At 50.9% G+C, this 14,205-nt stretch overlaps 1 protein-coding gene and 1 pseudogene across 3 annotated transcripts; one reads left to right on the forward strand and one right to left on the reverse strand.

The window, feature by feature from the left end:
• Nucleotides 1-364: 364 nt before the first annotated feature.
• LOC112694682 (uncharacterized) lies at nt 365-1,232 on the forward strand (annotated as a pseudogene). The gene is made up of 2 exons (NR_157322.1): nt 365-727; nt 805-1,232. The product of NR_157322.1 is annotated as an uncharacterized protein (transcript).
• Nucleotides 703-4,642, reverse strand: LOC100278010 (uncharacterized). Of its 2 annotated transcripts, none has more exons than XM_020539687.3 (3): nt 2,987-4,642; nt 2,489-2,608; nt 703-994 (listed from the first exon to the last, which is right to left on the reverse strand). In XM_020539687.3, exons 1-3 carry the CDS (start codon nt 3,086-3,088, stop codon nt 887-889), a joined length of 330 nt encoding a protein of 109 aa, XP_020395276.1. In that variant the 5' UTR covers nt 3,089-4,642; the 3' UTR covers nt 703-886. The 2 variants fall into 2 exon arrangements, with proteins under 2 accessions (XP_020395276.1, XP_020395275.1); XM_020539686.3 differs by lacking the exon at nt 703-994 and adding an exon at nt 1,328-1,565.
• Between the last annotated feature and the right edge of the window lie 9,563 nt (nt 4,643-14,205).

The following is a 14,205-nucleotide window of genomic DNA, read 5'->3' on the forward strand; positions in this document are numbered from 1 at the left end:
GCTGCTACAGCGGCCTACAGCGCGCGGCATGGAGCGAGCAGTCCCCGCGTGTCGCCCATGCTGCTCGTGTGGGCGCTCAGCATCAGTGATTATTTTACGTCGCTGAGCGTGTCGCCCATGCTGCTCGTGCGCGCGATCAGCATCGCACTGAGCAGCCATAGCCACCTTCGGATTCGTTCCTCCTTCCAGCAGAGCAGCCTAGCCAAATGGCGCCGTGCGTGCTCAACATTTCCACCCCGTCGCTGTTGCTCCCTCCCCCCCGCATCGTAGTCGCAGCAGCAGCAGTAACAACGACACGATACCAAAAACCTCGCGTATAGAAGCCACTCGCCGTTTGGGCGCGCCGCGCGGGTGGATGGGATGAGTAGGTGGCGGCCGGTGCCGAAAGGACGGCAATGCCGGAGGCGGCGCGGGGTCTGCTGGATCCAGCGGCCGAGGGGAAGGTGGAACAGAAGGAGTTCTACGAGTCGCTAGATCGGATCCTCTCCTCCTCCTCCTCCTCCTGCTCCTCCGCCTCCGACGACGCCGCCGACCACCACCACCCGCTGTCCCCTGCATGCGTATGACGTCTGGATCTCTGAGCCCATGTCCGTCGAGGACGACGAGTGCCGCTGCCTCCAACTCCAGCACCGGCACAGTAATAGGAGCGAGTGAAAGTACTCCACACATGAACAATAGCAAAGCATCCATTCAGGACTCAGCTAAGAACAAGAAGATTTAAAAGCTGGTACGCCCCCTTCAAGCTTGACTTGTATCAATTTCACATGTGCCATGTATGTTTTACACGCTCGCTTTTACTCCAAGGGTAAGAGCAGGATTTAGCTGACAGAAGATGATGTGCTTCCATTCCTCTTCTCATTTGACGGTACTCTTCTCATTTATCTTCTCATTCAACAGTAGATAAAAAGGACCTTTGCATGCCTGGCATATGCTGTTTCAGTGACATGGTAATCAAACAACCAACTGTGTGACTATGTCTCCCTTTGCTCCTATCCTATACACAGAAGAGGCATGAAAGAGAAGAAATATGACTGATAACTAGATTTAGATAAGAGCATAACCATTAGCTAATTTTAGTTCTCACAATATCTCCCAGCCATTGTTTTCTGAACACCTGGTCGTTAGTAATTTCTAATTTTTTCGTTTTCTTTTGAGTTTTTTTTTCAAAAAATGAGTATTGCCTTGGAGACAGAAAAAAAAAAGAAATTTGTCTATGAAACTCCCTTGCTGTGAAATCCCTATCTGTTGTTTGCAATCCAACTTTGTTGTGTATTGTTGTTTCTTGCACTCACTCTTCTCTTTCCAAGGACCAAAATTGGGAACTGGTGTCACACAATGGTCTACTGAAACGAAAAAACAGATTGATACCGGGTTCTTGTATCCACTAGTAACTGGTGCGCGCTTCGCGCGCATTGGAAAAAAAATATTCATATAAGTTAGCAGACACGGTTACAGTGAAATGGCAGAAGAACTGAATCTAAAAAAATAGGCTTCAACTTGGGTTCATAAATAGAACAAAACTTGGACGATGCAATACTTGTCTTGTCAGGAAATTCAAAAGGACTCTGCGAGAGAGAAGACAAAAAATAGTGTATTACCAAACATGAATGTTAGTTTGGAATTTCAATATAGGATAGATTACTAACAAAGTAATACACAAGTATTAGTAGCTGCAATGAACAATACCCGAATGTTATTGAAAACACATCTTTAGCAGTAGCTGGAAAAATTTACATAAACCTGAAATGTGGTCGTGGGCAATATAACTCTGTCTAGATCAGGTAAATGAGATTTCGAACCATGGAAAACCGGATAGAACCCTGAATAGATATATTCTTTTTACTGACCTAAAGCCTACAAAATGTGTTAAATTACTGAATAGATATATTCTTTTTACTGGCCTAAAGCCTATAGGAAAAGAGTTTAGTACTAAGAAGCATCACTTTTTCAGATGCAATCTAATTGGTCTGAAAACAGGTAAATCGCAGGACTACGGAGGAACGCATAGTATGAAACATGAGCATATCATTATATAAGAACGCATATAGTACTGTGTATTGGACTGTTCATAATAGACGGCACTAATGCACACACAAAATCGAATGAAAAAAATAGAATATTCAATTAATGGAGTGTATCAGGTTCATAGCAGGGTAGCCTCAGCTAAACTCTGTGACTGGGCAGCCAAGAAATCAGGCAGTTAACATCGGTTTTTTAAGGTGGTGCCCTTAGTTTTGCTGGTTGCATGCTTACAGGTTTAAAACACCCTGGCTACAAGCATTTTTTGCACTATATTCTTGGCTTGATATAAGCCTGTAGGAGAATAAAATTCAGTAATCAAGTGTGAAGCACAAAACAGTTTTCTTAGCTTAGGGTGATTAAAAACATAGACAACATTATTATTGACAGTCGTTATCTGATTAGAAAAACAACTCCGAACTTCTGATGAAGCAGTAACCAAGTGCGAAGCACAAAACGGTTTCCTTACCTCAGGGTGGTACATGTAGAATGCCACAAGCCTCTGCTTAATATTCCTTTTTGACGCTAGGTATGCCGTTTCACCCTCTTGCTTGAAGACATTGTCAGCAGCACCGAGTAGCAGGCTCACCTGAAAATCAGGGTACATGCAACATGTTGTGTCATTGCGAAAAGGACCAAATGTACAGAACAATCGCATGGAGCACTGGAGACCTTTGAATAACTCACGTAGCATCTCATAGCTACAATAGATAAATATATCACCACCAGAGAAACGAATCATCTAGGAATTATTGATGTTGTATTGTGTTAGATAAATCCGCAACTCAATATTCTGTTACCTAAATTCGCTGCTAATCAACCTAAAAAAATGCCCTCCCCTTTCGTCGAGAGGTGTAATTCAGATTAGCGAAAGTAAAAGTCAGCATTACTGAAAACTTTTCTGCAAGCAGTTCGATTTTCCAAACGTGAACTGGATCCGAAATCACATCGGGGGAAGGATATTTACCTCTCCGGCAGTTTGACCTCCGCCTTGTGCAGTTGTGCTTGACGGGGCTCCGTGCAGCCCCGACGCCAATGCTGAGCTTCCGCTCGACAGACTCGAGGTCATCCGCTATCAGCGTTGTCGCCTCAGTCTGTGCCGCCGCAACCCAAGCGCGGCTCGACAGATGCCCTTAACGGAGAACGCCATGCTGCAGCCGCGCGCTCTTAGCGCCTCCGGTTTCTCCGGCGTCAAGATCTGCTCTGCGGCCGACGCCGGCTCCTTCGCGTCTTGCTCCGGCATGCGGACCTCATCCACCAGGACGGCGGCCTCCCTCGGCCAGTGGCAGCACACGCGTCAGGGGAGCAGCGACCAGCGGCGGCAAGCTCTGGACGAATGAGGTGGATGGCGCTTTCAGACGGAGCGCTTGGCTGGGGAGGTAGAAGGAGAAGGGGACGGGGATTGGACATGTGGCATGTGACGGGCGCTTCGCGAAAGGATGACCACGGCTACTGTCCGTAGCCGTTCACAAATACATGGCACCGTTTAGTTTTTTCGAAACCTTTGACTCGTCTTATTCAAAATATTTATTCAAAAATATAAAATTTTAAGTCATATTCAAACTACCTTGAGTGATAAAATAAATCCCAATAAAATAAATAATAACTCACGATTATTTTGAATAAGACGAGTAGTCAAAGTTTTTAAAAAAAGTCAACGGCGTCATATATTTATGAACGGAGGGAGTATTATTTACCTCGCCCGTCCGGCATCTTCTGGAAACGCCGTGTACTATGGAGGCTGGGAAACAATAAGCGATGGCGTGTCCGTTGTTTGAAGATCCGACGGCTGAAAAATAAAAGGCCGACGTGGACATCACGAACGGCGAGCTTTACCTCGCCCGTCCGGCATCTTCTGGAAACGTCGTGTACTATGGAGGCTGGGAAACGATAAGCGATGGCATGTCCGTTGTTTGAAGATCCGACGACTAAAAAATAAAAGGCCGACGTGAACATCACGAACGGCGAGCTTTGCTCCCGTCTCTATTATATAGAAAGAAATCTTCTAGAAACGCCGTGTACTATGGAGGCTGGGAAACGATAAGTGATGGCGTGTCCGTTGTTTGAAGATCCGACGGCTGAAAAATAAAAGGCCGACGTGGACATCACGAACGGCGAGCTTTGCTCCCGTCTCTATTATATAGAAAAGAAATTCAATTTGCCTCATACCGCTCAGTAGCAGGTCCGTGTATCCCGCTTCCCGTTTCGCCGCCCCCAGCCCAAAATCCCCCCTCCTCGACGTCAGCGTCGTCTCCGCCTCTGCCTTCTCCGATAGCCATGGCCGCCGCGGGACCCGGGCTCTACTCCGAGATCGGGAAGAAGGCAGAGATTCGAGCTGCCGCGACCAGTAGGCTATTCGATTACTTTGTCATATATGATCATAGATACTTTGTGCTATACCTATTTATCTCCTATTCATGTTATTCGATTACATATACAAGCAGTGAAAGCGGATACTAATAATTGTACCTTTATCTATACACATCAAAGTTCTCAAAACTACAGCCCTCTTACTCGCACGCTCGCGTTTCACGATTGTTCACCCGTTCGCTGTGCGAAGCGTGGATACGAAGTCACGAGTCTCTTTTCTCCCTCCGCGGTGTGTCACGCGGGCCCGTGCGGCATGCGCTCTCTCTCTCCTCTACCCGTGGCGTCTGGACCTCTTCCCACCCCTCTGTCTCGTCCGTCGCTACAGCTGCCCTCCGGCGTCCGTCGCTACAGCTGCCCTCCGTCTGTCTCTTTGGGGGCTCGGGTCTCCGTCCATCCTTGGGGCCTCCGTCCGTCTCTCCTTGCCGCTCGCTGCTCCGTCCCAACTCTCGGGGGCGTGGGCGCTGGCCACGCCCATCCTCCGCTGACGGCGAGCTCGCGTCAAAGAAACGGAGGCAGCCTCCACCTAGTCGCGCGTCGTCGCAGATTCGTCGCTGCTGCGCGGGCCCACAGTCATTCGGTCACGGTCGTCGGCATGGGCGTCGTGGACGGTCGTCCTCCTGTGTGGGCGACGTGGCTCTCCACGCCCGGGTCCGATCTCCGGAACGCACTTTACTCCCCGTCGAGACGGATCTGCTGCTGCGGTCCTGGCCCCATGTTCCACGCGGGACCACAGACAGCCGCTGCGGGAGGAGATTCTTGGCCCTGCTAACGCCTCTCCTCGCTAAGCCCGCCGAGACAGGCCTCTACAGCGTCCGCGCGTCTCAACGGTGACGAGGAATGGGCGTCTGCGAGGTGCTGGGCATAAAGTGGTACCTTCCGCTCCTTTGTTGTCTCCTTCCTCGTCCTCCCCTTCCCCGGTTCACGTTTCCGACGGCAGCGCATGCAGATCCCCAACATCTGTGTTCCTCATTCCTTCAGATTTGGGTTTCGTCCTTTCTGCCGCCAGGTGCCGTCATCATGGGGTGGCTTGAGTTGGTGTTTCTTCTGTTCGTGACCTAGATCGTGTGGAGGTCTCCGTTGGTGCAGGTTTGTCTTGCTAGCGACGGCTGACTCTGCATCTTATTCGCCTGCTTCATGTGGTGTTCTTCGGTTCATGCTCTGGGCGTCCTGTGCCCCCATCAGCTTACTTGAGCGGGTTATATTCACCGTGGTTTCTTTTGCATTCACACTGATGTTTGGGTCCTGGCAACACAAGTGTCTATAGGTTCTGTTAGGCTAGGCTGTCCAGGCATTTGGTACATCCTAACAGTATGGAGAATCCTTCGATGAAAACTACAATGTATGGTGGTAGGCGACCTGCTATCCAGTCTATAGCATGAAGTGTAGGTGGTCGCGAAGGGGTTAGGACCTGCTGTGGATGAATGGACAATAGTTTTGTTTGCCATGGATATGTCCTATCAATCATGAGTGCCTTTTATCTTCAGTATCGTTTGCCACGTATATTTTTTGTTGATTAGGTGTCGTCTGCCTTTTCCCTTCTGTGATCTTCAGCTTCGTGGTTAGGTTCCTCCTTTTGATGAATTCTTAGAAATGTTGGTTCGAACCAGGTCAAATAAATATGGGCCCAAATAGATATGTCAATGTCTAGATTGCTCTCACTTGATGCTTATGTTGTTGTTGCTGTGTGCACTTTGGATCTGAGCGAGCCATTTGTAAATACAGTTGAGCTACTTGTTTTAATGCCTGGCTCTTTCCTTGTTAGATGACGGTTGGAGGATTCTGCAAGAGGACGATCATCGCATATTTCTTTTCATCACTTTGGTGAGTTGACATGCTTGCAGAGTTGTACCTCGCGGCTTTTTAGCGTGTATAAGATTGCTTTGGTTCTACGTTATTCCCATAAGTTGATTCTGGACTATATATGTTCGTGATATCCCGATGCTCACCATAGTTCCTCCAGTTCGCTATGTGTCGGGTACCGTAATTAAGGGTACCCTGATTACGTCCCTAAAAATACCTAAACGCCTGGGTAAGAAGGGGTCGCAAAACAAACACGCTCCCAGCCTACCAAGGCCACGCGGAACCTAAATCGCGACTCACCCGAGGCACCATAGGCCAACAGCACAACTACGTTTCGCCCGAGCCCAACCTCGGGCGAAAAGTAATCCTACGTTTCGATAGAGCCTCGGGCGGGAAACGCATTTCTGACTCGCCCGAGGGCGTCTCGAGCAGCGCTCCGGGGCGTGCCCGCCTCGGCCAACCACTCCGATCCCAGAACATGCGCATTTAATGTAGTCTGTACGGCCACCTGTCCCGCTGCAGGTGCCAAAGTCAATAAAGGGCGACACGACTACGGTCTAATCTACTTTTACCTCCCACGACGACGGTCAGAGCGAAAATACGGGGTACTATTCCCCCACTCCGACCACTGTTTCAACCACTCAGAGTGTGACTACATGCAACATCTGATCCCGGCACTCGGCCTCGGGAGAAATCTTCGCCTCGCCCGAGCCCAGCCTCGGCCAACTGCTCCAACAGGGAAACATGCGATGCCACCTGCTCTCCCGCGAACCCCGCTGAAGACAGGATGGCTACAGAAACAACAAGACTGGCGTCCAATCTACTTTCCACCATCCCGGATGACGCCCGAACCAGATTACCACACACTTTTTCACCATACCGAGCGCTGTTTCAACAGCTCCGACTCGACACGCTTGGAAACGTCTCATCCGCACTCCTGAACGGGACAGGCTCGGACACGCCCATGCTCCCGACCCTGGCCTCGGCTCTCTACCTAATCAAAAGACAGGCTACAGGAATCAGGCGTCCTTCTGCTGACCGAAGACGACGCAAAGGACAAGGGCCATCCCGCCGGTCCTACCGCTACAGGGCTCGGACACGCCTCCTCCGACCACAACAATAGCATAGCTACACCTGTACACCTGGGCCCTCTCCTTGCGACTATAAAAGGAGGAGCCCAGGGCCTTCTCTAGGCAGGTCGAGGACAACACTTCACGGTGCACTCCTCACTCCACTCCTGATATTGGCACTTGCCTCAATCATACTCAGAGACTTGAGACTCACTCCCTCTCTCGACTCACTTGTATCCCCTACTACGAGCACTTAGGTGCAAGATAATACAAGTCTCCTCCCCCCCCCCCGCTGGAAGTAGGGCCTTCTCTTGCCCAAACTAGGATATACCTTGTGTGTCTTCTTGCATCAACCATCCGGGACAAGGGCACGCAGCACAAATTCACTGGTCGGTTAGGACCCATGGGTTCAAAACACCGACAGTTGGCGCGCCAGGTAGGAGACGCTGCGTGTTGACAGCACATTCCCACCAAGGTTCCGGATGGCAAATCCTGAACACCCTTTTCCGCTTGGCACGGTGATCTGGTTCGGGAGTCTTGAGTTCATGTCCTTTGGCTACGATTATGACATGGTACTCCTCCCACCTAGACACCACACCGACGACGACTACCGTTTCTCCTAACCGGGAGGAGCACGACCGCTCCTGCTCCCCTGGCCAGAGGAGGGACACCCAGACCTCCGCCACCGTCCCTCTCGCCGGAGGAGACGGAGACGGAACAACCGCAACCGCACCGCGGGCGGTGCTTCCCGCCCGGCCGGCGCTTCTGGGCAGGCCGATGGCGCAGACTCCCTTGTGAGGGACCTGTCTGACGTTAGCCTCGCACCAAGAACGACGACGGCTACACACGTTGCTTCCACGATAAGTCCATCAGCCCCTCCTCCCGCAATCCGGGAGGTAGGATCGACGTCACGCTCTCTCCCTTTCGGGATGAGCAATGTCGCTGCAGGCTATCCTTCTTCAGTAAGTACCCACATGAGTGCATATACTGAACTTCCAGGACACCATCTGCAGTCAACACTGGACCTGCTTGCAACCACTCCAACCTCGGAGCACGTGGACTCCGAAGTAGGAGATGACCTAGATCCTGGCCTGGACTTTTTCGGGCTCTGCGATCTCGGGTCCATGCGGCACTTCCTGTCCGCGTGCGACTACTACCTCTCCGATGACTCCAACGACTATAGCTCCGACGATGAAGGTTACAACCCGACTCGAGAATGCTTCCACGCTGAGCACGAGGAGCATGGAGGAGAGAACCAGCTTGGCATGCCCAGGATCGACAACACCCCAACACCGGCGCCGCGCATCGAAGGCCCGAGGGAGCGGGATGTGGTTCGGGCCCCCGCGGGGAGTCAGGACGCACAACTCGAACAACTCCGTGAGATTTAGGCCAAACTCGATGAGGAGCAGCAATGATTACGACAACTCCAGCAAGTCAGGAAAGGGCAGGCTGAGCCCCAACGGAGGGGCACGCGCCAGATCACGCGACGTCCACCATCGCATCGTCGAGGATGCAGGGGCCGAGCAACCCCTAGTCTTTAATAGGGCCAGTCAGAACCTCGCTGCGGCGGCAATCTTGCTCCGAACAATGCCGAAGCCATCCACTATCGAGGGGCACCGAGTCCAAAGCGAGATCAAGGGTCTCCTGGAATGCGCCGCGGTCCAGCAGACCGAGAGCTCTGCCTCCCGACTTCGAGAGCCTTCCTCGGAGCACCGAGCGGGGCCCTCCCGTCAGGAGCGAGAGGCCTCGGTCCATCCCGAGCCCGCAAGGGACAAAGCCCCCGAGGTCCGAGACCGCCTCTTCGACAACCGCCAGAATCTCGATGTCTGAGCCCGCCTCGGCGAGCGACTATGTCACGATGACCGCCGTCACGCCACGCGAGGCTACCACCCTCGGCGGGGTGGGCGCTACGACAGTGAGGAAGACCGAAGCCCCTCACCCGAACCTCTGGGCCAACAAGTCTTCAGCCGAGCTATACGCAGGGCACCATTCTCGGCTCAGTTCCGAGCACCGACTACCATCACCAAGTACTCGGGGGAAACGAAGCCCGAGCTATGGCACGCTGATTACCGCCTGGCATGTCAGTTGGGAGGTACGAACGACGACAAACTCATCATTCGCAACTTGCCCCTGTTCCTATCCGACGCTGCTCGAGCCTGGCTCGAGCACCTTTCGCCCGCACAGATTCACGACTGGGACGACCTGGTTAGGGTCTTCGAGGGAAACTTCCAGGGCACATACGTGCGCCCCGGTAACTCCTGGGACCTCAGGAGCTGCCGGCAGAAGCCGGATGAAGCCCTGCGCGAGTACATCCGGTGATTCTCCAAGCAACGCACCGAGCTGCCCAACATCACCGACTCAGATGTCATCAGGGCATTCCTTGCCGGCACCACCTGCCGAGATCTCGTCAGCAAGCTGGGTCGCAAAACCCCCACCAAAGCGAGCGAGTTGACGGACATCGCCACCAAGTTCGCTTCAGGGCAGGAGGCCGTCGAGGCCATTTTCCCCGAGGACAAAGGCAAGGGGAAGCGGAAGGAGGACGCCCCCGAGGCGACCACCCAATGCAACCCCGAGAAGAATAAGAAGAAGAAGGCACCACAGGGGAAGCACGAAGTCCTCAAGACCGATCTTGTCGCCGCTACGGACCGTAGAAATCCCCGAGGCACCATCAGGGGTCCCAATGTCTTTGACAAGATGCTCAAGGAGTCGTGCCCCTATCACAAGGGCCCAGTCAAGCACACCCTCGAAGAATGTGACATGCTCCGACGCTACTTCAACAAGCCCAACCCCTCGGCGGACGATGGCAAAAGGGCTTTGGTGACAAGGGCGACAACAAGGACGAGGAGTTCCTAGAGGTCCACAACTGCTTCATGATCTTCGGTGGGCCAATGGTGAACCTTTCAGCACGACAGCGGAAACAGGAACGATGGGAGGTCTTCTCGGTCGGGTCGAAGTGGCAATGCCGGTCTACCTAGACTGGTCAGACAAAGTCATCACCTTCGACCGAGACGACCACCCAGACTACATTCCGAACCCAGGAAAGTACCCGCTTATCGTCGACCCTGTCATCGGCAACACCCGACTCTCCAAAGTCCTCATGGATGGAGGCAGCAGCCTCAACATCATCTATGCCGAGACCCTAGAGCTCATGGGGATCAGCAAGTCCCAGATCCGAGCTGGCGGCGCACCATTCCACAGCATCACCCCCGGCAAGCGAGTCCAACCCCTCAGGCAGATCGATCTGCCCGTTTGCTTCGGCATCCCCTCCAACTTCAGGAAGGAGGTCCTCATCTTCGAGGTGGTAGGGTTCCGAGGTGCCTACCACGCTGTCTTGGAGAGGCCATGTTAAGCCAAGTTCATGGCCATCCCGAACTACACCTACCTCAAGCTGAAGATGTTGGGCCCAAGGGGGTCATCACCGTCGGCCCCACATATCGCCATGCATACGAGTGCGACGTTGAGTGCGTCGAGTACGCCGAGGCTCTCATCGAGTCTGAGGCCCTCATCGCCGACCTAGAGAACCTCATCAACGAGGTGCCCGATCCCAAGCGGCACGCCGACAATTTCGAGCCGGCCGAGGCAGTCAAGTCCATCCCCCTCGATCCCAGCGGCTTCAGCGATAAGACGTTGAAGGTCAGCTCCGAGCTCGACCCCAAATAGGAAGCAGTGCTCGTCGACTTCCTCCGCGTGAATGCCGAAATATTCGCGTGGAGTCCCTCGGACATGCCTGGCATACCGAAGGATGTCGCCGAGCACTCCTTGGAAAAGCACAACACCTGCGCCGCTTCGACGAGGAAAAGAGCAGAATCATCGAGGAGGAGGTCCACAAGCTTTTGACGGCTGGGTTCATCAAGGAAGTCTTTTACCCCGAATGGTTAGCTAACCGTGTGCTAGTTAAGAAAAAGGGAGGGAAATGGAGGATGTGTGTGGATTACACTGGTCTAAATAAGGCATGTCCAAAGGTTCCCTACCCTCTGCCTCGGATCGATCAAATCGTTGACTCCACTGCAGGGTGTGAAACCCTGTCTTTCCTTGACGCTTACTCCGGTTACCATCAAATCAAGATGAAAGAGTCCGACCAGCTCGCGACTTCTTTTATCACACCATACGACATATATTGCTACACTACCATGCCCTTCGGCCTAAGGAATGCGGGGGCCACGTACCAGCAGTGTATGAACCATGTGTTCGGGGATCACATCGGCAAAACGGTCGAGGCTTATGTCGATGACATCGTGGTCAAGACAAGAAAAGCCTGCGACCTCATCTCCGACTTAGAGATAGCATTCACATGCCTGCGGGCAAAGTTGTGCTGTAAAGATTTCCATACCTAATGAACGATCTTACTCAGCATCAGAGTCATCATCAGCATATACAGCAGCTGACCTTGTGGGCAAGAATTCTTCTTCTCATTAGATGGACCAAAAATCTGTGCGAAGAGTCACACCCATCTCCTCATCTGACTTCACCGTAACATCCACTCGTCCAGCCACCTCAACTTGTATGATTCTCCTAGTAATACCAAACGCGCCTCCAATCTTGCCAGTGTCCCTAGCCACACAAAGGAACATTTTACCGTCATGGGAGCTCTTGACCAGCCAGACTTTTTGGCCGAGATCCGTCTCTCCATAGCCAATGACTAATACAGCATGAGCTATACCCTGATCTTCCGTGTCATCTAATGTATAGGCTGGTCTATCAAGGACTACCTGCAGATAAGTAAAAAAACAGAAAAGAATTATGATTTAATCTAAAAACACACACACAACATCAATACATGACAGTAAGCTCCAGGAAATCAAAAAACCATATGTTTGGAGAAGTAAGAGAATACCTTTTTTCGATCAGGAAACTGTCATCAGCCCCAATAGTTACAAGCACAGGGCTCTTGAAGACTGCCCACTTTAACATTCTTTCACTTCCATTTAATATGAGATGATAATCAACTATCTTAACACCAGGAGCCTATACAGTACAAACACAAGTAATTAAAAATTATGATGATACACAGTCACTTTACTACAAGGATCATCTTGCAAAAATTTATTATTCAGTAATCATAACACAGGTGGTACACAAACCATCTCATTACAGAAAGTGTGGTGGGGAGGTTGAATTATGTACCGTGATAGACCGGACAGGCCCTTGGGCTTCCTTGTATGGGTAACTTTCTGCATTGATAATTCCACCGTTTCTCATAATGTAGTCTAGGGCCTCAGAGCATGATCCATGTTTGCATCCAAAGTTCCTGAGGTTGTTTCCATCTATCAGGTGTTGCTCAGAAAGTTTTATTAACTCCTTGTTTCGTATGAAGTGAGCTGCCTCTATGAGACCGGTGACACCAAATGCCCAGCACGAACCTAAAGAACAAATTACAAGCTCAAATCTAATAGTGTGCGCTCAGCAACTATGCATATAAGTTACAGTAGCGAATTGCTAATAGGTAGTGACATTGCATGCTTACCACAGTCTCCCTAATCTTGTATTGGTGTCACAGCTCCATAGGTACTCTAATTGACAAATGTCGGGAGCATGTCAGGACCTGGTGGTCCAAATGGGACATCTGTACCAAAAGGAGCACCGCAGCCACGAAAAGGGGCGCTAGGTCCTATAAGATGATAACATAGATATCTTTAGAATAAAGTAACAAAAGTATGGACAAATTGAGTCCCAGCCTCAGAATGAAGCAGTGACAAATCTAGCCTAGACTTATAATGGGGAGGACACCGATAAGACGATTAGTTGCAATTAGTAGTTTATAACCGATCGGCACCAAGGAAGCAATAAGCATGACTAACAGATGACTAGATAACATTGCCCAGGCAGATTCCATTCCCTTTTGTTTTTTCCTTTTTGAAGGCTATAGTCCTACAGAAATGAACAAGTTGTGAACCCCAGCGGCGACAGTTTTTTTTTTCCTTCTTTTTTTCTGCTTGAACTCTGATGCCCCAGGCGGCCGTGCCGAAGCTGCTTGCTTATGCATCGTGGGGGGAAGGGGGTGGCGGGGAGGACGAAAGGTATGCCCCTACGTTGGGGGCCATCTATGCAATGGATATCTTAAATCAGATGGGAGGAACGAAAGGTGGTACCCCATGTTGGGCCATCCGCAATAAATTAACGGAAATCAGACAAGAGAAGAACGGAAGGTGTGCCCCATGTTGGGCCACAGGTTCAATGGGTTAGCAAAAAATTTAGGGGGGGAAATCCTGCTGGTCCAACTTTTGTTTTGTTGTTGGCAGCGTGGTACTGGGTTGCACAGCTGTGTGAGCCACTAGAAACCCTTACCTCACAACTTGTCCATTTCTGTAGGACTATAGCCTTCAAAAAGGAAAAAAACAAAAGTGAATGGAATCTGCCTGGGCAATGTTATCTAGTCATCTGTTAGTCAAGCTTATTGCTTCCTTGGTGCCGATCGGTTATAAACTACTAATTGCAACTAATCGTCTTATCGGTGTCCTCCCCATTATAAGTCTAGGCTAGGTTTGTCACTGCTTCATTCTGAGGCTGGGACTCAATTTGTCCATACTTTTGTTACTTTATTCTAAAGATATCTATGTTATCATCTTATAGGACCTAGCGCCCCTTTTCGTGGCGGCGGTGCTCCTTTTGGTACAGATGTCCCATTTGGACCACCAGGTCCTGACATGCTCCCGACATTTGTCAATTGGAGTACCTATGGAGCTGTGACACCAATACAAGATCAGGGAGACTGTGGTAAGCATGCAATGTCACTACCTATTAGCAATTCGCTACTGTAACTTATATGCATAGTTGCTGAGCGCACACTATTAGACCTGAGCTTGTAATTTGTTCTTTAGGTTCGTGCTGGGCATTTGGTGTCACCGGTCTCATAGAGGCAGCTCACTTCATACAAAACAAGGAGTTAATAAAACTTTCTAAGCAACACCTGATAGATGGAAACAACCTCAGGAACTTTGGATGCAAA

The sequence above is a fragment of the Zea mays genome, chromosome 6, assembly GCF_902167145.1.
Source record: "Zea mays cultivar B73 chromosome 6, Zm-B73-REFERENCE-NAM-5.0, whole genome shotgun sequence".
NCBI lineage: Eukaryota > Viridiplantae > Streptophyta > Magnoliopsida > Poales > Poaceae > Zea > Zea mays.